The sequence below is a fragment of the Buteo buteo genome, chromosome 22, assembly GCF_964188355.1.
Source record: "Buteo buteo chromosome 22, bButBut1.hap1.1, whole genome shotgun sequence".
NCBI classification, from domain to species: Eukaryota; Metazoa; Chordata; class Aves; order Accipitriformes; family Accipitridae; genus Buteo; species Buteo buteo.
The window spans coordinates 16,508,260-16,534,563 of record NC_134192.1 but is presented as its reverse complement, the minus strand read 5'-3'; the positions used below and the strand labels follow the sequence as shown (position 1 = coordinate 16,534,563).

At 50.0% G+C, this 26,304-nt stretch overlaps 1 protein-coding gene across 1 annotated transcript in view; it reads left to right on the top strand.

The window, feature by feature from the left end:
• The window catches only part of GPC3 (glypican 3), a 153,867-nt gene that overhangs the window by 84,237 nt on the left and 43,326 nt on the right, over positions 1–26,304 (top strand). The window contains exons 4-6 of the mRNA XM_075054151.1: positions 7,203–7,336; positions 10,365–10,490; positions 22,289–22,409. Of these exons, the coding sequence (XP_074910252.1) occupies positions 7,203–7,336; positions 10,365–10,490; positions 22,289–22,409 (381 nt within the window). The remainder of the gene's footprint in view (positions 1–7,202; positions 7,337–10,364; positions 10,491–22,288; positions 22,410–26,304) is intronic.

Genomic DNA, 26,304 nt, shown 5'->3' with positions numbered 1-26,304 from the left:
TATAAAGGCAGAAGGAACAACTGTGATCATTTAGTCCGACTTCCTCTCTACCTATAAATAACAATAAACAGCCTTTTGCTTAAACACAAAGCAGCTTTCTTTGGAGGATTAAACGCTGCATGCTGGGGACGCCAGAAAGAAGAAACATCTTGTTTGCATTATTTTATGTAGGTTTAAAAGGGCTCGACTCACGCCGAGGTCACGGCTCCTTTGAGGGAAAGGGTATCCTGCGCTGGGAGAAGCCGGGTCAGCGCAGGGGTCGGGATGTGGTGGGACACAGCGTGGAGGTGCCTCGGATGCTGCGGCACAGGTACGGGGCGTCAGGTCCTCCCGGGGACGGGGTGGCATGCCCTAACGGGAGCAGCGGTGGAAATGCAGTGGTGGTCTCCGTCTGATTCAAGCTATTTGAACCCTGACGCGGCAGGGGGAACTGCAGATGGGGATCATCCAGCTTCAGCAATTAGCACCAAGGGGTGAAACCCTTAAAAAGTCCCTCGCGCTCCTCGCTGCTCTTCTGAGCTGCTGCACCCATGCCCCTACGCAGGCTCTGGGGCAGAGCGACCACGTAACCCTGCGATGCATCGGACCTGCCAGCTCCTGTGTCACCTCTGTCGCATCAGTGCACGTGGTTGTGTGGGGAACCCATCCTGCTCCTTGCCCTGAGGACCCAGCACCAGTTAGCCCTTGGGTCACACTGGGGCATGGCGAGCGCCTTGGGCAGCAGCTGGGGTCTGCAAGGGTGGCCGTGCCGTTGGCTCCTCTTCCATCAATTCCTAAGCCCTCTCTTGTTTTTCTCTTTCTTGTTTTTTTCTCGGTTGGTGGTCAGAGCTGTCTTTGCAGACAAGAAATGAGGCCAGGGAGGGGGCACCCATCGGTCCTCCCTGGGCTCCACGTTCCTGCTGTGACACCGAGCCTCTGCAAAGTGTCTTGTGATGCTCTAGCTTAGGACGGGATCTAAAAATGAAGTTAGATTTCTTTATAGAAGTGCCTCGTTAATGCCTCCGTGGTCTGCGGGAGTTTGAAGACCTGGTATTCAAACCAGGTGGTGATGGCCTTCATGGTAACCTGGTCTGGTAGCTGCAGGGGTCCCCGAGCGTTTGTCGTGCGTGTTTGCAGCATGTATTGGGCGTCACCACGAGCACTGATGTGACGAGCGCTCTGTTATTCTAAGCATTAGTGTTTGTGTGCGTTTTACACATTATAGCATTGCATTATTTAAAGGTAATGCATTATTAAATGCTCTTCTGCTTGGCACGGAGAGTAGGTCACTTCCCGCGATTCCTGCTGCTCCGCCTGAGCGAGTTAGGATGCTGCCTCTTATGTAATCCTTGCAAGGTGATGTCTGAGTAATGGAAATTGTAATACTATAGAGCTGATTAATAACATTTAGGACTCCATTAATGAAGAATTTTAGTGAAATGTGCGTAGAAGACATCTGTGTTATCATACTCGGTTTGTTCCTTCTGCTCGAGTGCCTGGAACCAGAAGAACAATCATTACTTAGTTAATAATGATGTGCTTCCTAAAATAAAGGCTTGTAAATTCATTTTTATGCCCATAATCATATTTTCCGCTGTGAGAAGAGTGAGGGAGCGGGGAGTTGTCTCTTTCCCATCTTCGTGACAAAATGTATATAATGATTACAAGCATATAATAAGAGTGTTTGTCCTAGCTAAATGTTTCTTCGCTTCCGTTAATCAGCATTCGTTTGAGAGTGTGGTGTGCAGTTTGTGGAAGGCGATGCAATCGCTGGGGTAGTGTGGCAGATTTAAATCAGTAATAAAAGCCCTGGGGAAATTAACAAGACAAAACATTAACCACAGACTAAACATTAACATATATTAGCATTTTTATTACACCTGTAGAAATGGTAAATGTGCTTGGTTACTACTATTAAAAAGTTTATGTTCTATCCCACATCATCACAATGTATATTTTTGGTTTAAGCCCTTTAGAATTTAATTAAGCGGATTTCTATAGCAGCGCTTGAGTAATAGACTTCAGGTTCACTTTTATGGTGACTTTGAAGATAAACGGGGCACAAATGCATTCTTTATAATGCTAATAATACGCGTGATGTGCAGCAGAGTAGGTTGTTAAAAAGAATTGGGAAAGAAGCACCAATGCAGGCAGCTGCGTTACGGAGGCTTTCAGCCTTACTGGTCAAACTGGGTTTCATCGCTGAATGATGCTCAGGGTTTAGTGGGCACCAGTTGGTTCCCCTGAAGGCAGCATGTTTTCTTGAGGTCTGTGGTCGTCTCTTCTGTGCATACCGTAGCAAATCACCCTTTCAGAGGCTGTGTTTGAATCAATTATAATAGTTAATCGCCTTTCAGTTTAATGTGCAGCTTCTCCCGAAGGAAACTCGGGAATAGGTATAAAATGACATACGTGAACTCGAGAGAGCAGAGAAGATTGCAGGAGGAAGTCTTCCAAAATGAGGCCATCCCCTTGAGGGAAAAAAAATACTGTGTCTTCCTGGAGAATGAATCTATAAGCAGAAGAGTTCACAGAGAAGACAAATGGAAACTCCATGTAAAGTTTAAGCAAAGGTCAAATATAGCAAGCTCTCCTTTAGAGCAGAGCGGAGCTCATGGGCTGAATGAGAAGCGGCAGCAGCAGGTATTCAACAGTGTCTAATGCACTCACTTCTCTTCCAAGGGGAAGTTGATTAGCTTGTTCGAAAATCTTCTAGAAAATTACCTTAAAATGCTCTTGCTCTTAAAAGTGATGATCAGATTGGCGCTGAGGATCACACGTGTGCTGCTTTCTAATCTTTCTCCCCCTGGATTTGCTTGCCGACGTGCAAGGCGAGGGGTTTTTGCCCTGTGCGGCCGCCCTGCCTCGTGCCTGGGCAGCGGAGCGGGTTCGACGGTGGCCCCCAGGCTGCGAGCGATGCCGTCCTGCCGTGGCTGGGCTGGGGGTGCCTGCGGGGGCTTTGCCCTCCATCAGCTGCACCGAGGCTGTGATGCTTTGCACAGAACCTGGTACTGTGGTCACTACTTTTTTTTTTTTTTTTTTTTTTTTTTTTGGATATAATTTAAACCTAGCCCAGTAGCCTCAGTTTCTGTTGGCTTGCAGGCACCCACGCGGACCAGTGTTGTGCTTTACATCCTTGCAGTCGACCTGGCTGGAAGCAGCCGTGGTGGTAGGATCTGGTCCCCGGCTGTTCACGGCGCATCGTTTCCATGCAGCAGCAAACGGGTTCCCTGCAGTCCTCCGGCACCTCTTACCTTAAATTAATGGCGAAGCATTAAAGCAGGCTGATAGTGCTACTCCATTAGCTTTGTCCCCGTGCTCCTCTCAAATCAATGTTCCCTCTAAAGCGGAGCCATTACACGGCGTGCGGCTCCCAGGGGCACCGGGATCCAGCTGCTTCCCTGTCCGGCGCGGGGACCGTCGGCAGCCGCGAGGTCCCCAAGGAGCTGTGCCCAACCGGCGGGCACGGTCTCTCCCTGCGGCTGCAATAAAGAAACGGAGTGGTGGGTAGCGGTTGGCAGGAGGTAGAGTGTTCCCCTCGTGGCCTGGGTCACGCTCGCGTGGAGGAGGCTAATGAAATCGGGGAATTAGCGAGTTTGTTAATGAGCTGGGGCAGGGAAATTTATCTTCAGCTGTTAAAGTATCAGTGGCTTTAGGGGCTTGTAAAAGTTCAGGGCTTGGGGAAGATTTCGCTTGCCTTGTGTCCCCTCAGGGGAGGTTTTTGTTGGACTGGCAGATTTTCTTAAAAACAAACAAAAACCCAACCCCCGTTGCCTAAAAACTACACTGCCATTTGATTTACTTACTTGTTTTTTCGTGGCCTGATGTTTCAAACTTCAGCCTGTTCTGGGACAGTGTGTGACATGAAATATGAGACTGCACGGCTCTTGCACTGATGAATATACTTTAGATAAGGACTCGTGTATATTTATGATCCAGCTGATAGCGTGCAGAGCCCGAGAAGAGCTGGCGGTTCCGTTCTGTTGATTTGCTTTGAATTTCATGTTTATATTTGTGTGGCGGGAGGCAACCACGTATTACTGCTGTCGCTCAATACTAGTTTAGCACACATGATTAGATATGCCACCTTCCTTTTGCTCTCACTTTTGCAGGCTTACCACCTTGCCAGGGATCTGGCTGTCCTTGTTCCACTGCTCCTGCCAAAGCAAGCGATGCCTGGAGAGCGGAAGCATCACACTTTTTCCCCCCGCCACGGTCTGAGGCTTGTGTTGTCCCCTTTCTGACTGCCCTACAGTGGCATTTTTCTGGTCGTCTTAAAATTTGGAGCTCACTTTAAAATAGAGGTGATTAGGAAGAGACTGGGAAACTGGGTTCACGTGTTCCTGAGCTTGCAGTGGGGACTCAAAAAGGGGGAAAGATTGAAACAGGATTTCTGAGCTGTTGTCCTAGGACCACTTGTGGCCCAGCAGACTTTGGCAGATGGTTTGTGAAATCCTTCCCTCCCCCCAAAAGCGCACACGATGCCACCCCTGCAAATGAGCAGGCAATCTGTTACTTCTACATTCTCTCACTTTATTTAAAGTTCAAATCTCAGCCGGGTTTTTGTTTGACTAAAACGTGACAATCATTTCACCGTGACTTTGCAAGATGGGCTTCAGGGTTGGGTTTTTTTCCTGAAAAGGTTAATTGGTCCTTGAATAACTAACTAACTAACTAAAAATTTGGACGCACTGCTCAAACTTTCCCCCTTCTAAAGATTTCATCTGCTGTCCCAGTACAGGGCTAACAGTCCCGTTTGTGGTTTCATCACTCGCAGGAGCCCGTGGTACCCAGATGCCGTGCGGGGCTGCGAGGATGCGGCTGAGCTGCAGCTCCCGCGCAGGAGCTGGGAGCAGAGAGGCTGCGATACCTTCGGTGCCGGGTGGGAGATGAGGCAGCCCCGGTCTGCCCGGCTGCTTTTGCCGTTTGAAGCATGCTCTGGAGTGGTGCCATTGTTCGCACTGTCGCTCCGGCCCTCCCTTCCCATTCAGCACGTCTCAGCATCCTTGGGGGAAAAAGCCTTGATCCTGGACTTGCTCTTCTCTCGGGGTTCAATAGGCTTCGCCAGCTGAAAGGACAGCTTGGGAAAGGGAAAGGGGGGCTTTTCACAGAGCTGGGGAGAATCAAAGGGAGTCATCACAAATGGCAGCTTAAAATAGCCAACCTTTTCCCATTTCTCCGCTTTACGTGCCCGTGTAGAGCAGGGGTGCAGCGATGCTGCTTTGTGGTGTCGCTCGTCCTGTGGCCGCTGTCCTGTAGCTTTTGCGTACCTCGTGTTTCCCCGGGATGGTTTCGTGGCAGGTCTCATCTCTGACCTCCGTGCGGGCTTGGAGGGCACCTTTGTGGGGGGGAGGTCTGGAGACCCCCGTGCATCCTCGCGCTCTCCTGCTGATCTGTCCATTGCAGGGACGGTGGCACCAGCCAGCACAGAGAGAGCACGGGACGTGCAGACCCTTTCTGCCGTGGTGGGGTCTCAGGTGTCCCAAATGCCCTTGTCCAGGTCTCTTGCTGCCCCATGATTTTCTCCTAGTCCTGGCTGCCAGCATCAGGGGACTACCTTCAAATCTTGCGAGAGAGGGATGAGTGCTAAAGGAAAACCCAAAAGGCAAAGAAAACAGCCCCAAATATGTGTTTGTTTTTCTTACTCCCTTTCTCCCTCTGTCTTTTAAGCCGGCCACGTGACGTAGGGAGGGCAGTAGGGCTCATACATTCTTCTGCAAGACTTGGGTTTGGCCAGGCAGAGAGGAAACACAGCCAAGGGAGCGCAGTGGAGAAAAATCCAGGTAAGATGCTGCAGAAACTGCTCCCCCAGCAAGCTGCAGGAGGAGCCGCTTCAGGTGCAGAAGGGTCCGCAGCGTCTCTTCCCACCGTGCTGTGAACCAGAAATGGCAGTGCCCGGCTCCCGGGAGGTTTCTCTTTTACTCTTCACTGTATGGCAGCCAGAGCAAACAAACTGTGCTGCTCTTGATAATGAAAGAGGTGACATTACTAATTTATTTGCCCACCCAAATGCAGGATGTAATAGAACAGAATTAATCTCTTCTCTTTACACATCAGATGCTTGTAGCTTTGGGCAGCGGGTGTGCTTTTAGCCTCCGGTGTGCGGCTAACTGGGAGTTTAGCTGGGTGCCTTGGTCCGGTGTGGCGTGAAGGTAAATGAGGTGCTGCAAGGAGTAGGAATTTCATGGGTACATAGTTGGTCCCAAGCCTGGATGCGGGTGGTGGGATGAGGGTCAAGGAAAGAAGGGATGGTGATAGCTGCGGTGCCTTCATGGTCCCGGCAATCGGTTGAGCCCCTTTCGCAACCCAGCATGGATGAGTCCCGCAGAATAGCGCAGCGTGTGGTTCAAGAGGCGAGTTTCCCAGCGGCAGCGGTGCCTCGGGGGGACAACTGTCCCTCGGTGGCCTGCCAGGGAAGGAAATGGCTGCAAATCCATCTGCAGCAGGGACTGCAGCGGCAGCCGCAGCGCTGCTGGCTGAGTCTCAGGACAGTGGCCATGCAGGAGAGCTTTAATGAGGCGTTTTGGATTCCTTCCCTCACCGCTGCAGCTGGTTACCGAATCATCTGTATGCTAATGAGCTAATTTGTGTCATTAACAGAGCTCTGTTAATCAAGACCTCCCATGGTATGACTGGGATGTAGCCACAGTGCTTGCTGTACTTTAGGCCCTGATTTTTTTAATTAGTAACGATGTGTATGATGCTCATCCCTGAGCACCTGCAGCGCAGCCTGTGTGGATGCTGAGCTGCCTTGAGATGCAGAACCAGGGTCTTAGGATTTACCTTCAGAGAGGAGGTGTCTCCTAAAAGTCTGACTAGAGTGGTGGAGTGTAGAGTCTTGAGATGCCATGGCTTTCAGCAAGGAAGGAGCAGGGAACATCTCAAGCTCCCTCCTGCCAGCATGAGTTTAACCCAGCACAGGGAGATTTGCCGGTCACGCCTGCAGCTCAGGGGTTTTGATAGCCACAGGGGCACTTTGATGCCCAAAAATCTTGCCTGAAGTTTCCTGCCTTCCCTCCCACAGGGCGGGTATTTGTACAAGAGTGAGGTTGCAGCCTTAGGGCAGCAGTTTGCTTTCAGGTGCTGGCATGAGCTATGGGAGAGACAGGGACGAAGGGATGACAGACCAGCTCATGTGCACGTGCCAGTCTGCATCTCAGCTATTTTCCTGCAGTGTTTCTGGTCCCAGCACTTCTTCATGCTGCTGCGTTTGTGTTTTCCAGATCAGCCGGTTATGTGGCCACGCTCAGCAGAGGCAGTATCGATCAGCTAATTACCCTGAAGACCTTTTCGTCGACAAGAAAGTCCTGAAAGTGACTCAGATCGAGCAAGAAGAAACTTTGTCGAGCAGGAGGAGGTGAGAATACTCGGGCTGAGCGCAGTGCCCGCGGGATGAGCGGCAGGAGTGGTCGCTGTATGGGATGGCCCTGTGGAAGCAGTTGGAAGAGCTCCTTATTTCCCTTACCCATAAACCTGCAACTGATTTTGACTTTGAATGTGAGAGCTGCTCTGTGGCTGGCTCTGAAGTGCAGTGAGGTGTCTACATGTGTTTTCTTACCTAATGCCTTTTTTTTTTTTTTTTAACCTGTAAAACTGCCTCCTACTTTCCATCTTTGTTTTGCTTTTTTGCAATACACCAAACGCCCAGGTTCATACACCAAATGCCTTGTCTGGGTTTCTTCATCACTGCTCTAGCGCCAGAAATACTCACAAGTGTAGTTATAGGTGGAAATGGTCACTCTAGCCTGAAACATTGCGTGTGACACTTTGTATGTAGGTAAGGGGGACTCATTTCACTTTTTTTTTGTGCAGTCTTTTACGGTAGTTCAGGGATTTTTACAGCCGTTTACTGAATATTATCAAAGTGAAGCAGGTGCCTCTGCTGCTGGCGCTGCACCCTGTGCTTCCTTCCCTCTGTAAATAGAAGCTGTAATTCAGTGGGCTCACGCTGGTGTGTTAGGGAGAAGCATCTCCCCCCTGGATCTGAAAGCGCGCCCACAGATGTGCAGTGCCTCTGCTGCTCTCTTGAATACAAGAAAAACCCCTGCGGAAGAGAAACAGGCAAGCTTGGCAATTTTTGGAATTGGGGATAGACTAAGTTGGATGGATTTCTCTTTAAAGAGTAACAGGGCAACATTCTTGGTACGGTTCCCGTGAGATATAGCACCAGGGCTTGCATTCCTCCGTTGTCTCAACACGTCGGAGGGTTACACAGCCCAGGCTCTGCCAGAGATGTCCTTTGAGGACTGTGAAGTCTAATGAAATCTGCTGTGATGAATTACGTGAGCTCATACCTACAGATACAGAGGAGTTTCTCCCTTCCCTTCCCCCTCCTGCCCGGCGGGGAGCTCTGCTGCCCAGGAAAGTTTTCTTCCATCCATTTTCCCCAGCACTGCCGGGGTCTGCGGGACGGGGAGCAAGGCAGTGCCTAGGATGTAAGGAGCTGGGTGCGATGGGCTTGTCCTGCTCAGGGTTTGGCGTAACTGAAGACCCAGGTCTTGCCTCGTTTTGGCTTGTCCTACTCAGGGTTTGGCGTAACTGAAGACCCAGGTCTTGCCTCGTTTTGGCTTGTCCTGCTCAGGGTTTGGCGTAACTGAAGACCCAGGTCTTGCCTCATTTTGGCTTTCAGAATGGTGTTGGTTGGACCTCCTGCCCCACCGTAAGGCCGGTGCAGGAGATGGCCGTAGGAGGTGGATGATGCAGGAGGTGAATGTCTGAAGCACCCCTCCAATTTGTGCAGGGGGGTTGTGAGCTGAACTCCCACCCTTTGGAGGGGCTTCAGGCAAACCCTTGTTTATTGGAATGGACAGTGATGGACGGATTGGTGCCTCCTGGTGACCCAAGGGAGGACTTGGGTGACCTTCTGCCTCCGCCAGCCGCCGGCTCTACCTGCGCTGGGCTCTGTCAGCCCGGTCAGAGCAGACACAGGCTCCTCGTTAGCAAAAAGGCAGAGCAGAGCAGAGCAGAGCAGGCTGCCTTCCCTGGCGCTGGGGCCTCTTCTCCTTGTTTCGCCTGCCCCCAGCTGGCAGCTGGGGGCTTCGTCTGGAGAGGGAACCCCACAAAATCCCCAAGCAAAGAGGGATGGAGGGAGCTGGGCACCCCTTCTGCACCCCAGCCTGCCTAAGCTTGCTGTCCGAGAGCCCGGCGCTGCTGGGCACCTGCCCACAGCTGGCAGGGCATGGAGGTCCCACCGCTGCGGGCACCGAGGGGACGCCCCTGAGAGCGCTCCCACCGCGGGGTGCTGATCCCTCGTCATCCCTCCCGGCGAGAAGGAGGCCGAGCAGTAACCCCTTGCCAAAGGGCGCTGAACGCAAGCCAGGAGGCTGCGAGGCCAAGTCTTACTTCCTCCATTCCCTGCTATTCATATTATCGTACTGTTTGTGCCATTTACCTAATTAAATCTGCCAGTGTTTCCTGGGGATGGCTGCTGAGTGCCCCCAAGGAGACAAGTCTGGGCTGGGGGGACGGGTGCATCCTGCTCCTGCAGCCCCTGTCCCCTTTCTGGTGGCTGTCAGAATCCCGGGATCAGTCCCCGGGATGGGTCCTGGGATCAGCCTGTGTCCTGGCACCTCTGGACTGCTGCCGGAGGGGACCTGCCGGGGACAGAGGTCCTTGGTGCTGGGAAGGAGGGTGCAGGGTGGAGGTGCAGCCGGATTCACATCCCCTCTGTCTGGCACAAGCACTGCTCCAGCGGCTCCTCCTGCCTTCCCAGGGCAGAGACGTTTTGCGGAATGTAACCTGTCCCTTTGAATACAGACTGTGACCCCACGGCCAGCCCAGCATACACCTTGAAATCCTGTATTTTCGACAGTGCAGCATGAAACCGGGCGTTACCCGTCTGTACAGGTCTGTGCTGAGAGTGTCTGCTCCCGTCTGCCACCAAAAATGCCACCTGCCCTTGCAGGCATGTCGGATGGCTGATGTCAGGCAGACAAAGTGACAAGGCTGTCCTTTCCTGAAGGGCCTCCATCGTCTTCTGCAAAGCAGAGGGGACTGCTGGCAGCCTGAGCACTTGCTGCTCAATTGCACCCCACGTATGCACGGCCTGAGCCAGCAGCACCTTTCCTTAGGTGCTGTGAGAGCACAGAGAGTGTGTCTGGCTTTGGCGTGCTGCACAGTTGGGCTGAGGTTCTGCTGCCCCAGCATCCCTCCCATCCCAGGCAGTTTTGCCCTGAGAAACACGGATTCAGCTCTTGACTGAATAACATCAGGGGATGATGCAAAATGCTACTTGAGGTCAGAAATAAGACTGATGCTTCATGGTTTGTTTGCACCCAGCTGCTTTCTTGTTGTGTTTGTGTGACTACCTTCACTGGTTAAAATGCACCAACCCCATCTTCTTTTCCTCTTCTAACTGAGCACCATTTTTCTCCCTTTTCTTCCAGGGAACTCATTACAAAGCTGAAGTCCCACAGCAGTTTTTACAGCAGCTTGCCAGAGTACATCTGCAACCACAGCTCTGCTGTTCAGAACGACACTCTTTGCTGGAACGGACAAGAAGTTGTGGAGAGGTGAATCACATTTTCCTTTCCCTCCCTCTCCCCAGCACTGTTTATCTTGTGTTAACCAGGTGCAGGAGTGGTCTGTGACCAGGACACTGCTCGTTCCCTTAAGAAACCCTTTGCAGAGCTGGTGTCCACCTGCACTGCAGCTCAGATGGATGTGCAAAGTCTGCGAGAAGTGGTTGCGTGCTGCCCTCCACTGAGTTTTCTGCACTCTGCTGTGAAAACCCTGCAGCCATGAGTGCTTTTGGTCGCAGTGGGTTGGTAGTGGTGAGCCAGAGAGAGGAGAGGAGCAGCAGCTCAGCTCAGGGAGGGTGCACCACAGTGCCCGGAGTAGCAATGGGGGCATTGCCACCGGGCGCTGCGTTGGGGTGGGGATGTCTCCAGCCTGGCTCTGTGCAGCGGTAGCAGGACAGCATGGCTGGCATCCCCTGCCCCATCCAGGGAGTGACAAGGAAGACCACCTTGCTGGGGGAGGTCAGGACCACTTTGCTCTGGTGGTGCCGCTGCTGCCATCTGACTGCATCCTTGCACCCGAGCCCTGGCTGTCCTTTCTGGATGGAGCCTTTCACACCGGGGTCCAGCTCATGCCCTGGCTGCTTTTCCCTGCCCTACTCGCCAGTTCTGAGGATGTCCTGGTGGTAACTGTGAGGTTACTGAAGACAGGCAAATACAGGATTCATAGCATAAAGGGGAAGGAAGTGTTAATAGAAATGGAGGTTTTTCTTGCAAAAAATGCCCCTCGGGAATGTTAAAGAATGTGGAAATAGAACTTGGAAATGTTTTTCATAATTATACATAAATCTCTAATCACCCTACTTTGCAAAGCATCCTTTGCTATTAAGTAGTTTGCATAAGGGAAGAAATAGAAATAAAATCAGGAAGTGGTGAAATGTTGAGATATTAATTATGACTTCTTGATCAGTAACCTCGGGTGGTAATTAGCCTGTACTTGCAATACTGACCTGAAACACTGAAGGGACCAAAATAGCATCAAACTATATTTTGAAAAAAATTGCTTAAGCATCTTAAGATCACATGCTTAATAAAATGTACGTACTTTGCCTAAGGAAAAAAGTGTCCTCTATCTGGACTTATTTCTGGAAAATCTTGAGTTTCCATGCCTAAGTGAGAAGTTCAGTTGGAAAAAAAAGATAATTTCAGTGTTGTCTCACTGATTGTTAATTAAAACTTCTGAAACAGTGCCATAAACACTGCAGCTTTGCAGGGGAGGGCCTAGGGTGAGGTATTTGCTTATGACAGTTCACTGGGGTCATAGCCAGTGGCCCTGGTCCTGGTCCTGCTGATGCCACGGCTGGGTGAAGTGGCAGCAATGGGAAGGCGCTGAGTCCAGATCCTTCCACAAATGTAAGTTCAGAGTTATTTGCAGATTAAACATGACTTTAGATGATAGCCTTCTCCAGCTTTCTGCTGAGAATACCAGTGGACCGTCATAGGCAGAGATGTCACCCTAGCTCCCTGCTGCAATGCCGCAGCGTTGGTGGCACAATACGGTAGGTCACGTAGGTGCCACAGCATGCGGAGGGGGCAAGGCAGGGAGAGGATAAAGTGTGTGTGCATGAAGGGGGCACAAGATTTCAGCCCCTGGCTGCCTGGCTGTGAAGTTGAGGATTAAATCCTCTGCTGTGCTTGAAGAGAGCATGCCTTTCCGCTCCTCCTTGCCCGCTCTGATCTATTGCACACATGTCACCACCTCTGCCAGCTCCTATGAAATACTAATAACAGCTCCTTTGCAGACAGATGTTGGAGTTTTTTGCTGCAAGCAGAGAAGGGTGCTGAGAGTTAAATCCCCTATCCCCTCACAGGGACATCAGTGGCGTCCTGGAGGGGGAAACTCTTGCTGGCTGGGCAAGGAAAGCAGTGTGGATGGTGGCTCACACGGAGGAGGAGGTTTGAAGACTGTGATTTGACACCGTGAAGGCAGGGTGTTCAGGAAGGAGGGCAAATGGATGCACAAAGCTATTGCCCCTTAAAAGCATTGACTGCCTTCCCACCTTGTATTTTTAGCATCTGCAGCTGTAACCCTTCCCAGGGTGACCCTCTCGTCTCCATAGCCTGAGAAAGTGTCTCATATCTGGTGGCGTTTCTGCTGATCAAACTACAGGGGGAACTCAGCTAAATAAAGCTGAACTAAGATAGTGGTCCAGGGTGCTCCTCTCCCAGGACCAATTTGCAGAATGTTTCAAATAGAAGCAAACATGTAGTTAGAAAGGTCTCTAAAGCCAATTGCATTGCTTCATGTGGAGCTAAAACTGACTGCTTCAAGTGCTTGGACTTCCCAGCGTGGCATCTCTTTCAGAGAGTCTGGGAGGATTCCTGAAAATCAGGAGCATTTAAGGTAATGGTTCTCGAGTACCCTAAACCACCAGTTTCTTTATTTCAGTGTTTTCCCCAAGAGGGAGCCAAGCAGCTGTTCACCACGTAGGAGCTCTTTCGCAAGCTGCTCTGAGAATGTGCATTATGTACTGGAGTGTTTCTGGCGTGGCTACAGCAATTCTTCTGCTGGACTGATGTGCACTTCTTGGTCATCAAACTCCATCTTGCCACTTTTTGCAAAAAACCTGGTGTTTTTTGAATATCCTGTATTAATTTCAGGATGCTGACCTGGTAGTTCTCCCACACATGTAACAGCTACCAGAAAGAAGGGCCTGATTTTCTAGGTTTTGGGCATGTAAAATATACTTTATATCTTAATGTTTCCCTCTTGCTTTGTCAGATATTGGCTTTTGCAAATCAGATCTTCCTGACTGAAAGTTCGGCAGGCTGGACAGGAGGAGACGCTCATGCCTTGCACTTAACCTGCTGTGCGTGGTTGCTGTAGCTGGATACGTTTCACCTCAGGACAGGATTGAGTTGCCTGAGCGTGGGCACCACGTGCAACCTGAGACTCCTTCGAGATTCTGGGACATCCATAGGAAGAGCTAAGACTACCCATATCCCTGTGGAGTGGCAGCTGGGGCTCGAGGGAGACACCTGGCGATTCCTATAGCAATATGAGGTGCCCACCCTAGGGATAGATTAGGAAGCACCTGCTGAAGCTGCTGAAAACTTTGCAGCATCAGGTGAAGACCAGGAGAGCGCGATGGTTGGGTGGATGCCATGTTTCCATGTGTTTCTATGTCTGGTGCTGCGCAGACGATGGATAAAACTGCTCAGGCATTGCTGTGTCAGTGAGCTCGGCGTGAGCATCCATATGGGCGTGTCTGGGCTTTGGTGGTGTTCTGTAGGGTTTGTGGCTATTTACCTCTCACATCTTTAATGCAGCACTCCAATGTTAATTAAGTTAGAGAGGAGGCCTACTGGTTTATCCATTTCCTGAACTCTCTGTCACGACAAAATTTGCTGGTTACTCTAAGCCCTTTTCCTGTAACATGTTAAATCAAGCCTGGAATAGTAACTTCCCAGCCCCCTGCCAATGCACTCAAGTACTAGATAATACTGGCAATGTGTATCCTACTATTTGACACAAACAGTCCCTTCTGCACCCTACGCTCCTCCTCTTGGGGTTCTTCTGAATCAGTATTTACTCTGTCCTGTTTATCCCAGTGCTTTGTTATCAGCAGACAGTGAGTGTGTCCCTCCTCCCTGTTGACTGGACATGCTCAATGCCTTTCCACTGGTCTCATTTCCCAGTTTGAGCCTTGAACCATCCTCTGTTTCCTCCTTGCCCTTAACTCCCTCTGCCCTGATTGAACGTGGCGCGTTTGTCTGGGACTCCAATGCAATGCAGCTGGCTGGAGTACTTTATTGTGCTTTTCTCCTGACCCAACGAGCCATTTCAGTGCAGTCCTGTGCGGACTCTACTTTGCTTGGTGATCGAGGTCCGACTCTGAGCTGTGTTCTTGTTTCATCCCTGGCTCTGAGATTTCCCACCCATGCAGCAGGGTTATGCATGCAGCGGGTGCGCTCCTTGCCTGGTGCAGCCCCTTGCAAACCCCCTGAAATTAAGAGCTCTGAGGACCTGCTTGACTGAGGGCTTTCTACGCCTTGGCTTGTGGTGGGGATGACATGCAATGTGCTCTGCTGATGGGTCAGTGTCACTCATCCTGCTTTGTGTATTCTAGCATTTTTAATATGATTCATCCCTCATTTTCTTTTACTGAGTCTTACTTTGTGGTCCTTTGTCCATCTCATTTACTTCTCCAGGTTGGATCATCTAATGGTAAGAATTCATCCTCCTTCCTGAAGTTTGATCTGTGGGTTAACAGTTTGATCATCATCCCTTGTGTGGATTTAGGACATGGTGCCTTGAAATAACAGCTTGCAAACAGTCGCAACCATACAAGGAAGGTTGATTTTTCTGGTCATGCAGAGCAGTGCCTGTGTCTTTTGCTGTGCTGTTGCTGCGTGGTTGAAGAACATAAGCCAAAGTGGGAAGAAAAAATAAAAGGCAACACATTACTGCTTTTCACACTTTTCAAAGTGTGCAAAAACATATCGTGCTTTTATGGGATGCCACAAAGGTTTGCAGCAAAAGCCACACGTGGCACATTCCGCCACTTGCAAAGAGCTTGTTTGAGGGGTCATGGTGCTCGGGTGTTCGTGGTAGCTGGGGACCAGACCTGCTGGATCTCCCTCTGTCTCTGTGCATCCCTGTGCACCTCTTTGCAGCTTTCCTGGGCTCAACTAATTGACAAGCACTTCCCTGAGATAGCAGAGGGCTGGACATGCAGACAGGGTGGGTGTGCAACAGCTTAAACCTGCCTAAGTGAGGGTTGCCATCATGCCCTTCCTTGCCTCTGTTTGTCTTCATGCCCCATCCTTCCACCTGCCCTCACGCTGGTGGTTGGTGGGCGATGAGAAGATGTTGTCCAGCCTCCTTTATCCTTAGCTCCATCCAGAGAAAAACCAGAGGGTGATTCTTATCACTGAAGTCCTCACTGAATAATTAGCTCATTTAAAGACTTCAGCTTAAGTCAAGTGGGTGTTGAGATATCAAACCCTTCTCAGTTTCTATGGGAGTTAGGCGTCTGAATCTCAAAGGTGATTTGAGCCTTATATATAGTATCGGGGTTTTGCAGCATTTAATACTAAAAGCCTATTAAAATCTAGATTCTCAGAGTTTAATAATCTGCTTACATGACTATACTCCTTTCAAGCTGCTCTGAATAGAATGACAGCAACATTTGCCCACTGCAAAACTTGTAAGCACATTAAGTATTACTGTTAGATACTGCAATTTCCAAATTTCTCAAGACAAACTTGTACATTAATCTAAATCACCCGCATAACTCTTGTTCTCTTTACACCAATTCCAAATTACAATATTTTTAGCACCTTGCCAGATTCTCTTCTTCAAGCTAGAAGTCTCAGATTTCCCTGCTGTTGCCAATGGACTGTGGTTTGTTTTAATCATACAAATCATAAACAATGAAAGCACAATTGGAAGCAAGAGAGAAAAATGAGATTCTGTAATTGGAACAAAGGAAATTCCATGCCAGCAATAACCCTTTAGTTCATGAAGGGTTTGGTTATTTCTGGCAGTGCTGCAAAATATCTGATACAATGGAGTCCCCAAAGAGGGAAGCTGTATAACTTTTCAAGCACATAAAACACAGTTTTGTAGCAAATGTAAGCTATAATGAAAGGATGGTAGGCAAATTCAGTGGGTTATTGAGTGGCCATAATTGCTTCCAGAGTATTTCAGAAATGAAGATCATGAATCTTCCTCTATTAAGCCTGCTGCTTGGTCTCAGGTTTAGCCAATTTTTCCATAATCTATTTGTCTTGAACTTTACCCAGCTGAAGTGAGAATGGAGAGGGACTTCAGGCTGTCCTTTTATGCTACAAACTCCCATTGTATTGCCATGAATATTACAGTTTTTGCTGTTCCTTCTTAAAGTCCCATCTTCCAGAACCAGGTGATTACCTGAGATTTCAGGTTTATAACCAAACTCACATCTGCAGCACGCTTACCGGCTGTGGCGCATTGCGTAGGGTGGTTGGGAAGAGGCAGCACTCCCCTTTGGCAGGGAACTGATACAGCAGGATCTCAGAGGACTCTTATGGTAGTGAGACCAGGCTGCAAGGTGTTGATATTTGGAAATCCAGCAGAAAATGGCTCCTTTTTATTTAGGTGAGAATGCTCCCCGCTGAGAGCGTTGGATCCTCCTGGTTCTTTTTGAAGAAGCTTGCTCAGAGCTGGTGGTGGTGTAAATTGACTGCGGCACTGCGAGCTCTGCAATGACTGCAAGCGCTCGCTGCGAGCAAGCAGCTGAGTGCACGTTGCAAGCCAGGAAGATGCCGGAGAGCCGGAGAGCCCACCTCTCTCCTGCCACCTGCACCCCTGCATATGGTCAAGGGATGGTGGGACCGTGCACCCCATATGAAAGGGGACAGCTGGGGTGGACCTGCACTTGTCTGGCCCGCAACCCACAGCCAGTCCATGTCTGGGCTGGGGTAATTGGTATCACTGACCAGGTATCTCTGGTATCATCGCTCGCACCGCTGATGTGACACTGAGGTTGTCCCACAAACCTGAAAGGCAGCAGGGCCAGGGAGAGCAAAATGTTGGCATCGCCCCTGCGCCCACCTTTACTGACCCATGAAAAGCACCTGGAGGTAAGACTTGGGTTCCTACCAGGAGTGCGTGAGAGAAACTTTTCTTTCCTGTCTCCCCTTTTTTGTATCTTTTTGCCTCCTGTGTGGTGAGGGCTCAGTGTCATCAGCCCACATGGCCTGTAGTAAGTCATGTCTTGAAATGCAGAGCAGCTTCAGGGGATTGCGGGTGCTGGAAATGCTGCTCTCTCAAGCTCAGTTATTAAGTCCTGTGCAATGAAACCTCTTCTCTTGTATTGTAGTCCTGCCTTGTAGCAGTCTGTGTTGTATTTGTCCCCGATCCGCTCCCTCAAACAAGTCTGATTCAGTGAACAGAGATAGTAGAGGAAGAGCCTGCAAGGGATAAACGCTGTTTAAAATGTGGAGCTGCATTTGAATAAATACTTTGCAACTGGAAGGCAGGCATAAATTAATTGTTATTTGTATGACAAACTTACTTTCCTTTTTCTAAAAGGTGTAATTCTTTATGTTTGCCTTACAGGATTACTTTCTCTAAATCACACATTGGGCATTGCAGTAACTCATCTCTAAGCCTAGCATGGCCAAGTAGGATGAACACACATTTTACATTCATTGCCATATATTTAAATTACATTTGTCATCTTGTCTTCCTTGCTCTGAAATGAAAGCCTGGAAAGAGCTACATTTGGACTGGAATGATCAAACATTCACAGGGGAGACATTTGTGGATGGTGGGAAGGAAAGGAGGGGAAAATCTCTTAATTTGACTGCATGCTTTAACATTTATGGCTGGTGGATGAGAAGGAGCAGGAAGGGTCTGTAGTTTTGCTATCCTCACAGAAGATCTCAGATCATGAGTGTTTTCATCAGGTGTTGCCTTTAAAGTCATTTTTAGCGAGGGCTGCTTATCAGCACATTTTACAATGTGACATTTGTCTTTGGAAAATACCATGTCCCCAGCAAGAGCCCATACCCAGGGAGCCCAGGCAAGGAGATGCTGCTGACTGACGTCAAGACACATCAAAGAGGAAAGTATTTTGGGCTTTGCTTATGAAGTGCAAGCCAGATAATGCTCATGTTGCAACACTGATACCCCTTCAGCGCAGGGACCCCCGGGGACCATGGGGTGGCCTTTAACCACTGTGCTTATTTGTTGTTTAATGCTGATACCACCATAGTAGAGGTATGTGATGGGTTTCGTGGAGTGGCACAAGTGTCCTGCAGAAGGGGGTGTTTTATTGGCATATGTTGAAAGCAGCTGGAGATGGCTCTGAGATTTCTCTTTTTCTGCACTGTGGTTGGCGTACGTGGGAGGAAGGTGACACTTTGGCTTTGCTTCGCGATGGGACCTGCGAGCCCACCAGCCCTGGAGCAGCTTGGTGGGACACAGGGGAGCCTGCATGGGGACTGCCCTGGGAGCCCCCTGCCCTCCAGCCCGGCAGGGGCTGCAAAGGCATCTCTCTGCCATATTAAGGCCTGGCTGTTTGGCCCAGGCTGCAGGGAGGGGTGCCAGCTGCTTTTTCCAGCTTTTCTGGCATTTCAGGAATGCCCATCCCTCGCTGAAGCTACATTTCAAAGCCTTTAACCCTTTGGTTGGCTGCATCCCGCGTGCCTGAATGCGTGCCACCCTGGTCCTGGGTCCTGGTGCTGGGGCAGAGAGGGGCACAGCCGAGGAGGAGCTGGTGTACCCCTGGAGCTGGTGTACCCCTGGAGCTGGTGTACCCCTGGAGCTGGTGTACCTCTCGTACCTGAGCACACCAGGAGGTCTCGGCTTAGCAGCGCAGGGGCAGTGTGTCCTGAAGCCCCCAAGCCATGCAGGAGCACGTCTCTGTGTCCCCGTGCATCTGCTTCTTTGCGATTCATGCTCAAAGATGTGCAGCTTGCTGGTTCAAATGACTGGTGTAATGATGCAAATGGTTCATTTTGGGTCTAGTACGTACCCTTGTACCTGGCCAGGGGGGAAGCACCAGGCGGTGGCTCTCTGCTTCTCCAGCATCACTGTTTTCGGGAGAGATCCCTCTGCAAGTGCTTTCAGGTTTGCTTCCTTCTCTGGTAGGCTTGTCCCCGTGGGGAGGGTGATCTGAGGTCCTGATCACCCCAGCAGAGCCTTCTGGAGAACAGTTTCAGTCTTCGGACACGTAGTTCCAGTGGACTACTGCTGTAGTACTGTGTTCTTCCCTCCTGTATGACATTGCGTAGGCTACAGAAATCCTCTCTGGCAGTCGTTGTGTGGATTTCAGAAGAAACACCCACTCAAACCCAAGCTGTTGAGTTTCTTTGTATAAAACTGTTTAGGAGAGAGATTGTATTAATTTAGGTATGCACCAAATGGGCTTGGTTCTGCTCTTGCTAAAACCTGTGGGAGATTTATCCTGCTAGTTAAATCTCTTAAACCACAGGAGACGTTTTAGCAATGTACTTTAAAGTTCCATCAGTGTTTTAAATTAAATTTACAGTGACATCAAAAATGGTAATTTCTTTGGCATCCAAAAAGTCATGTGTCTTGTGGATGTTTATGTTCAGTCGCCAGATGTGTTTGTTAGGTTGGCACAGTGGCATTAAGTGACTATGTGACAAATAAGCAGCAGGTTTAATGGTTCGCTGCTCCCAATGCCTTATCCCCCTGCAAAAAGTGAAGCCCAAGTATTTGCAGAGCCGGGCAGGTCTGTGCTTGCGGCAGCAGCCTCTTCCCACGAGATGGTGCTCGGAGCCTGCGGTCCCACCGGCCGTCTGTGCCAGGGAGCCAGACCTCCTGGGCATGGGCTGCTGCAGGCTGGGATCCAGCCTGGTGCTCTCTGGCCCCACTTCTCCCAGTCACTTAGCTTTCAGCCTGCAACAAGCCTCTAATTGCATGTGGAGGTGCTTTTCTGAACTGGGAGCTATTGCGTCTCAGGTATAGCTGCGTTTTGTACTTCCCAGGATAACGCCACTATTAAAAAAAAAAAAAAAAAAGTGCATTTTGCAAAAGGTTGAGTCCTAATGGGAGGCCCCAGCATGGGGAAAGGTGTCTGGGTGGAGAACAGAGCTGCTGGAGCGGGTTCGGTACACCTGAGCAGCACCGTGCTGCAGCTGAAGCGCTGCGTGGTGGTTTGGCTGTGCAGGCAACTGGCCCAGTGTTGAGGAGCTGGTGGGGCCTGGGAGACCCCAGCTGATGTCTCTGCTTTGCAGTGATGCTTCTCCTGTACCTGCACAAACTGTTTATGCCTGGAAACAGGAATAGACACGGGCGTGTGCTCCTCTGTTAGAGGCACAAACACCTTCTTTCTCCCATCCTTCTTCGTCTGTCATTTCTTTCAGTGAAGCATCTTGTGGGGTCGTCAGCCCTGAGCTGAGCTGTGTATGGGGAGTGCCCAGCACTGGGGACCTGTACATGTAACTCCTCCTCTGAAAAAGCCTTGGAGTGGAAATCGGCCTCAGTCCTGTACTTTAAATGATGAAAACGTTTTGGATCAGGGGCAGATTCCTGCTGCACCCATATAAACCTGGGGTTGCCTTTGCCTCCCCACATATCTGAGTTGGTCTCATTCCTAATTTAGAGTTGAAGTGGGGCCAAACCCCTGGGTATCCCCAAAACCCTCAGTATACCCTGACAGCTGTTCTGGCCGAATGTCCCCATGCCTCTTGCTTTCTCCCCCAGTAAAGCATCCTCCCCGAGCTGGCCCCACAATCCTTCCCATCTCCCTCCCCTCCTTCAAATCCCTGCTGAAGTCCCACTTCCTCCGCAAAGCCTCTGTGAAATGGGCCGACTGTCATCGCCTGAGCTCGCCCGGCAGCGTGGGGATGAAGGATTAGTGGGCAGCAGAGCGGGGAACTGGCAGACAGGGAGACAGTCAATGGGGCTGGTGCTGGGAGTTGGGTAAGGACGTGATGTGTAGGAGATGAATCGCAGAAAGGAATATTCGTCGTGTTTACCCAACGGCACCGGAAAAACAGACGTACAGCAGAGCAGACTGATGCTTGGCGTTATCTCGGCGATCTCGCTTTTGTAGGCTGTGCCGGGGTTTGGCAGCGTGCGCTCAGGCTGTCAGCTCTTGGAGATGAGGACTTGTTTTGTGCTTGTAGAGCACCACGGCCTGTCGTTGGGGCTGCAGTGAACACCAACAACCCACAGCTCAAGAAGGCACCAGTGTGCTCTGTGCCACTGCTGTGGCTGCCAGCAGTCAGCGGTGGCAGCCGCTTGCTCTGGTCCTGAAGCCAAATTTGAGGTTGGTGTGGACGCGCTTGTCTCGCGTCCTGAGCATCATGAGCTGTTACCCAGGTCCCGAGTGTAGAAGCACGTTCCTCCAAAGGCAAGCGTGCAGCCATCCCTCTGTCCCTCTTCTCCTCGCTTTTATCACTCTGATAAACTTTGCCATTCCGTGCATTTGCAGCAGTGAATTTATATTTCTTTCCTAATTGCTGATGAGAAAGCTGAGCGCAGGCTTCACCGCCCTCCTCTGCGGAGCTGCCCTGGCAGCTCGGGGAGGGTCCCTGTGGAGAGCTGCATCTGGAGATCTTTCCGCCAGCTCTTAATCTGCTTTATGGGTGCTTTACTGACTTGCATGGTACCTGTGTAAATTGAGATATCGTGTGGTGCAGAGCCCAGCACCGTACCAAAGTCAAGGTATGTTCTGTTTAAGCAGTTACTTTGATCCCCAAGGCTGGATCTCATCAAAGACCGAAATCAAGATTGTTTGACAACACCTATTTTCCATTAGCAATGTTGACAGCATTAATTATATTCTGATGCTTTAATTCTTTATTATTGAAATCACACATCAGTGATAGTCATTATTTTGCAAGGGGGTTGATGTTATGCTAATCAGCTTGCAGTTAACTGGGTCATCCCACTCATTTTTTTTGGCTGTGGGTACAACACTACCGCTCTTGTACTGGAGTCTCTGTGGTCTGCCAAGATTTATTTTAAACAAACATGAGCAAGCCAGAATTTCTGAGCCAGCTTTTTTAGGACTCTTGGGTGCAAGTTATGTGAAAATATTTATCCCTGTTGTATACTGTTTAATGTCTTCCTTGGTTACTAATGGACTGGAAAGGACTTCATTGTCCTCAAGTGATACAAGTACATCATCTTGCTGCTTTGCAAAGAGAGAACAGAAATGTTTATGGGAATCTTCTGCCTTTTCTTTGTCATTATTAACTGTCTTGCACTCTCTGTTTTGGAAGGGGCTGGTGCTTATCTTGGGATTTCTTTTGTTTGTACTGAACTTTAAAGATCTCCTGTATATTAGCCCATCACATCGTGGTCTCCTCTGCTCTCACTCCCACAGGTACAGTCCCCCGATCACAAGGAACGGAGCAAAAGCTCAGCCTGGCAACCATGAGGTGAAGATGAAAGGTCCCGAGCCAGTGATCAGCCAGATTATTGACAAGCTGAAACACATCAACCAGGTTTGTTGCAGGCGTGCCAGCAGGGATGGCTCCAGAGTGGGCGGTTTCCAAATCAGTTTGGCCTCCCCCACGCTTTCTTTAGGCTCAGCCAGACAACCCGGGGCATCTCCATCTTCAGCAGCTGTGTGTAGAGCCAGTGCCACCTCGGCCCCGCACGGTACCAGGCTCGCGGGGCACGTGTGGCAGGTCCTGATTCATGCACGCTGGCGTGGTGCTCCGTGGGTGCAGCGGGAGCTGCAGGGCACGTGCGTTGCAGCCTCCAGGGCTCAGCCTGCGCCCGGGCGACGCGTGGATGCATCCCTGCCGCGCGCTTCTGCTGGGCATCCGTCCCCTGCACGGTGGAGGACCGGGAAAGACGGAGCTGCCGTGGTGACCCTGAGCACGAGGTGCTGACAGGGGTTTACGTGGCACGTGCCTGATGTCCCCCGCTCGTCGGAGGAGTCCCCTTTGGCATTGCTCGTGGCTGGCAGGGGGGTGTCACTTGTTTCTTTGCTGTGTCTCCCTGGATGTTCACTCCCAGGCACTACCGGGGCAAGTTCCAGTTGAATGGGGAAATGGCAGAGCTGGATGAGACCCTTTCCACTGGGGAGGGAGCTTCTTTCCCACGGTCTCAGACCTGGCATCCTGGCTGGGACAAGCAGTATCTTGTCTCTACCCATCATGCCAGGCCAGGTTAGGTCTATGAACAAGCCCCGCTGCTGCCAAGGGATTAGGTGGCATCTCTGCGCGGCGTTCAGCTTGCGATTGTTAACCTCCCAGAGCTCTTCTGCAGTGTTGCCTTGGGCCAGCTGGGTTGGAGTCTGGCTCTGGACTCTGCTCTCCTCTCTGTGTCATTGAGTAACTCATGGAGGGGATGTGTTTCAGTAGACTGGTAGCTTGGACCTCTCTAATTTCCAGGGACACAGCACTGGGACCTCGCAGGGCAAATACTCGGGCAGTAATGGTGTCTGTTAATACAGCTGCGCTGCCCAGTCTCTCCTAAGAGAGCTCTTACTGGTAGGGACCTCGTTCGGGGTCACTTCGGCACGAGGCTTTGGGCAGCGGCGGGTTCCCGGGGTTAAGCCCAGCTTTGCTTCCCGGCCGGGTGGGCTGCGAGGGCTGCTCTGTGTGGAGTTGCTGGCTTAGCGACTTTTCTGCTAACCTCTGCTTTCCTGCTCCCATGACTGCCAGGGACTGTTTTCATAGCAGTTCCCGGTTTAACCCCCGCGCCCTCCGACACAGGCACGCCTCATTAGGTGCTGTCTGGGAGCGGGATGCAGCAAGGGATTCGGGGTCCCGGGAGCACCCCGCCACACGGGAGCCGACGTGGGCAGCGGCGATGCAGCCCGCTCTGCCTTCCCATGTGCCTCCCTGCACCGAGCTGTGCCATCTGCCAACAGCCCATAATTATTAAAAGGGGGAGGGGGGAGAGAAAAATAGCATAATCAGCTCCCTATTAAATGGGGTAGAGGGCAGGCTTCAACCTGCAGGTGATAATGATATTTTGCCGTTCACAGTGAGAAAGTCGCACCGAACAAAACATGGTTATTAGTGTACTTGAAACTGCTGACATAAAGTGGTTGTGAAATGCTGGCTGCCAGATTGGGTCAAGTTAGGTCTTTGCTGAACAGTTCAGGCTGCTGAGGAGCGGAGATCTGGGGAACGAGAGACCCTGGGTAAACATCGCCGGGCTGAACTCGGCTGTTTGCAGCAGCAAAGTGTCTTTGTCAGCTGCTGCTTGGAGAAAAATAGTGGTAAGGGAATGAATACGGTCAGCTCAGTCATGATGTCTTACAGTGCTTCCCCTCGTTGGCTTGTAGTATTCGATTGGAACGTGTTATGGGGGGGAGGTGAGTTGTTCTGGTTTAAATGGCATAAATGTAAGAGTCTGAAAAATATCGAACCCTCCTGTAAGCTTGTGTTTGAGGAAGAGAGGTAACTGAGAATAAAGTGAGGAGAAAATGGGAAGTGATTTGTGAAAATTAGTTATGAACCTAGCTATTCCTGTGGAGGGTCTGTAGTCTATGGTAAGTGGCTTAAATACCGGAAAAGTAACTGCGGAGGTTACTTAAATTTGGGATTTGGGGTGTCAGAGCTCACCATCACACTTATTTTCCTGGCCTACCGGAGTTTTGTGCTCTCCTTCACATCTGGAATGCATCTTGAATGCTGAAGAATAGGAAATGCGGAAGGAGCAGCAGCTCTGGATGAATTACAGTTGTGTTTTTTAGGTGTTGGCTTCAGGTCTGGGAAGCAGTGGGGACTCGTGGGCTGGGGAGGGGTGAAAATCTCCTTAGTCACCAACCTCAAGCCAACAGTAGCTTTTAAGGGGTTTTAAACATTCAGAGTCTTTTTGGAGAAAAGAGGATCTTTTTGAGTGTTTGTAGTGCTCAGAGCTGTAAACTGGATTCTCCATGTGACTACCAGTAAATTGTGAATCTAGTACCATACGATAATGACTTCTCAGTGAGTTGTATTAGAGATGCAGCTTGGATCTTGTGGATGTGGGTGGATTCAGGAACCATGCTAGTTGGTGCAGTTTTTGTAGAGTTCCACAGCTTTTACTTTTACTTGTAGATTTTTGCTAATGTCTGTAATTTGCTGATGACTTGGCTTCGATTTATTCCAGGCTGCTCACACTGCTGAGAAATGTGTGTTCTTTCAGCAGTATGCCACATTTTCGAGCTTGCTTGAGTTTGGTGAATGTGTTCTGTGCGGAAATGGTGCTCGGTCATTAGTTCATGTCTTCTCAAACTGAATCTGGGTAAGTGCACGCATATATATAAAAGCATATATATATATATATGTATATATATGAGAAATTCTCATCAAACTTCTGCAGTTTGAAATGAGAATGGTGTTTATGCATTAGAACAAAATCCATGGGGACTGAAAGGAGTATAGAAAACCTAACCCAGAGAGAAGGGGAAGTAAAAGTTTGCCAGATAGTATTAGTTTGGTTCAAGCACCTTTTTTCAAGATAAAATAAATAAATGAATAAAGCATGGCCTCCTGAGTAGTGTGCTGTCTCGAGTCAGTCCTTTCTGGATGAGTGCCTACTCATCACATCAAGACTCCAGACCATTTTTGTTTCACCCGAATGTGTGATTGTGGGTGGTGCTATTTTTCATGTGTTGTTGGGTGAGATGGTTTATTATTGCCGTATTGGAAGTAAGGATTTTTTTTTTTTTTATTTTTTCAGTTCTCTTAGATGTCTACCAAGTTTTGATTTGAGTTATTTTTGCTGTGTGCCCAGAGGCATGAACAGCCCATCCATAAATATTAGCATTGTTATCTCAGCTGGGAGGCCAAAGGTCACCTTCAGGAAAATGAGTTGGAATTGGTTCCTAACTTTTATTTCCCAGAGTGGATGGGGTCTGTTTCTAGCTAGAAGGGTTTTCACGCATCCCACACACGAAACTATATTGAAACTGAAAGGTTATTCAGTGTCAGCACAAGGTCTTGCTCAGGTTTTTTTGTGACTTGGTAGCATCCCTAGGCAAAAAGCAGTGTGCGAGGTGAGCTATTTCCTCTGCTCGCTCAATTTTCCTCCCACCACGGGGACGTTCGGATGGCTGAGAGATGGGGACAAGCTTCAAGTTTTAACAGGTATGCATGGAGGTGGGAGCTGTGGTGTCCCATGTCCCATGTCCTGGGTGTTCTGCCACGTTGGTGACCTCCTATTGATCCTCTTCCTCCAAGAAAGGCTCTGGAGAGCAGACCTGAGTGATGCTGGTGTGAGCATGCAGCAAAGATGGAGACTGCGGGTACCAAATCCACCGATGTGACACTCTTGGTCCTCCCTCCTGTCCCTCTCTGTCCCGAGCTGACTTGTGTGCTCTCTGCGGTGCTTACGGGGCTCTGACACTGTTGCAGCGGATGCTTTACCCCATCCTTACTGCACTTACCTGTTTAA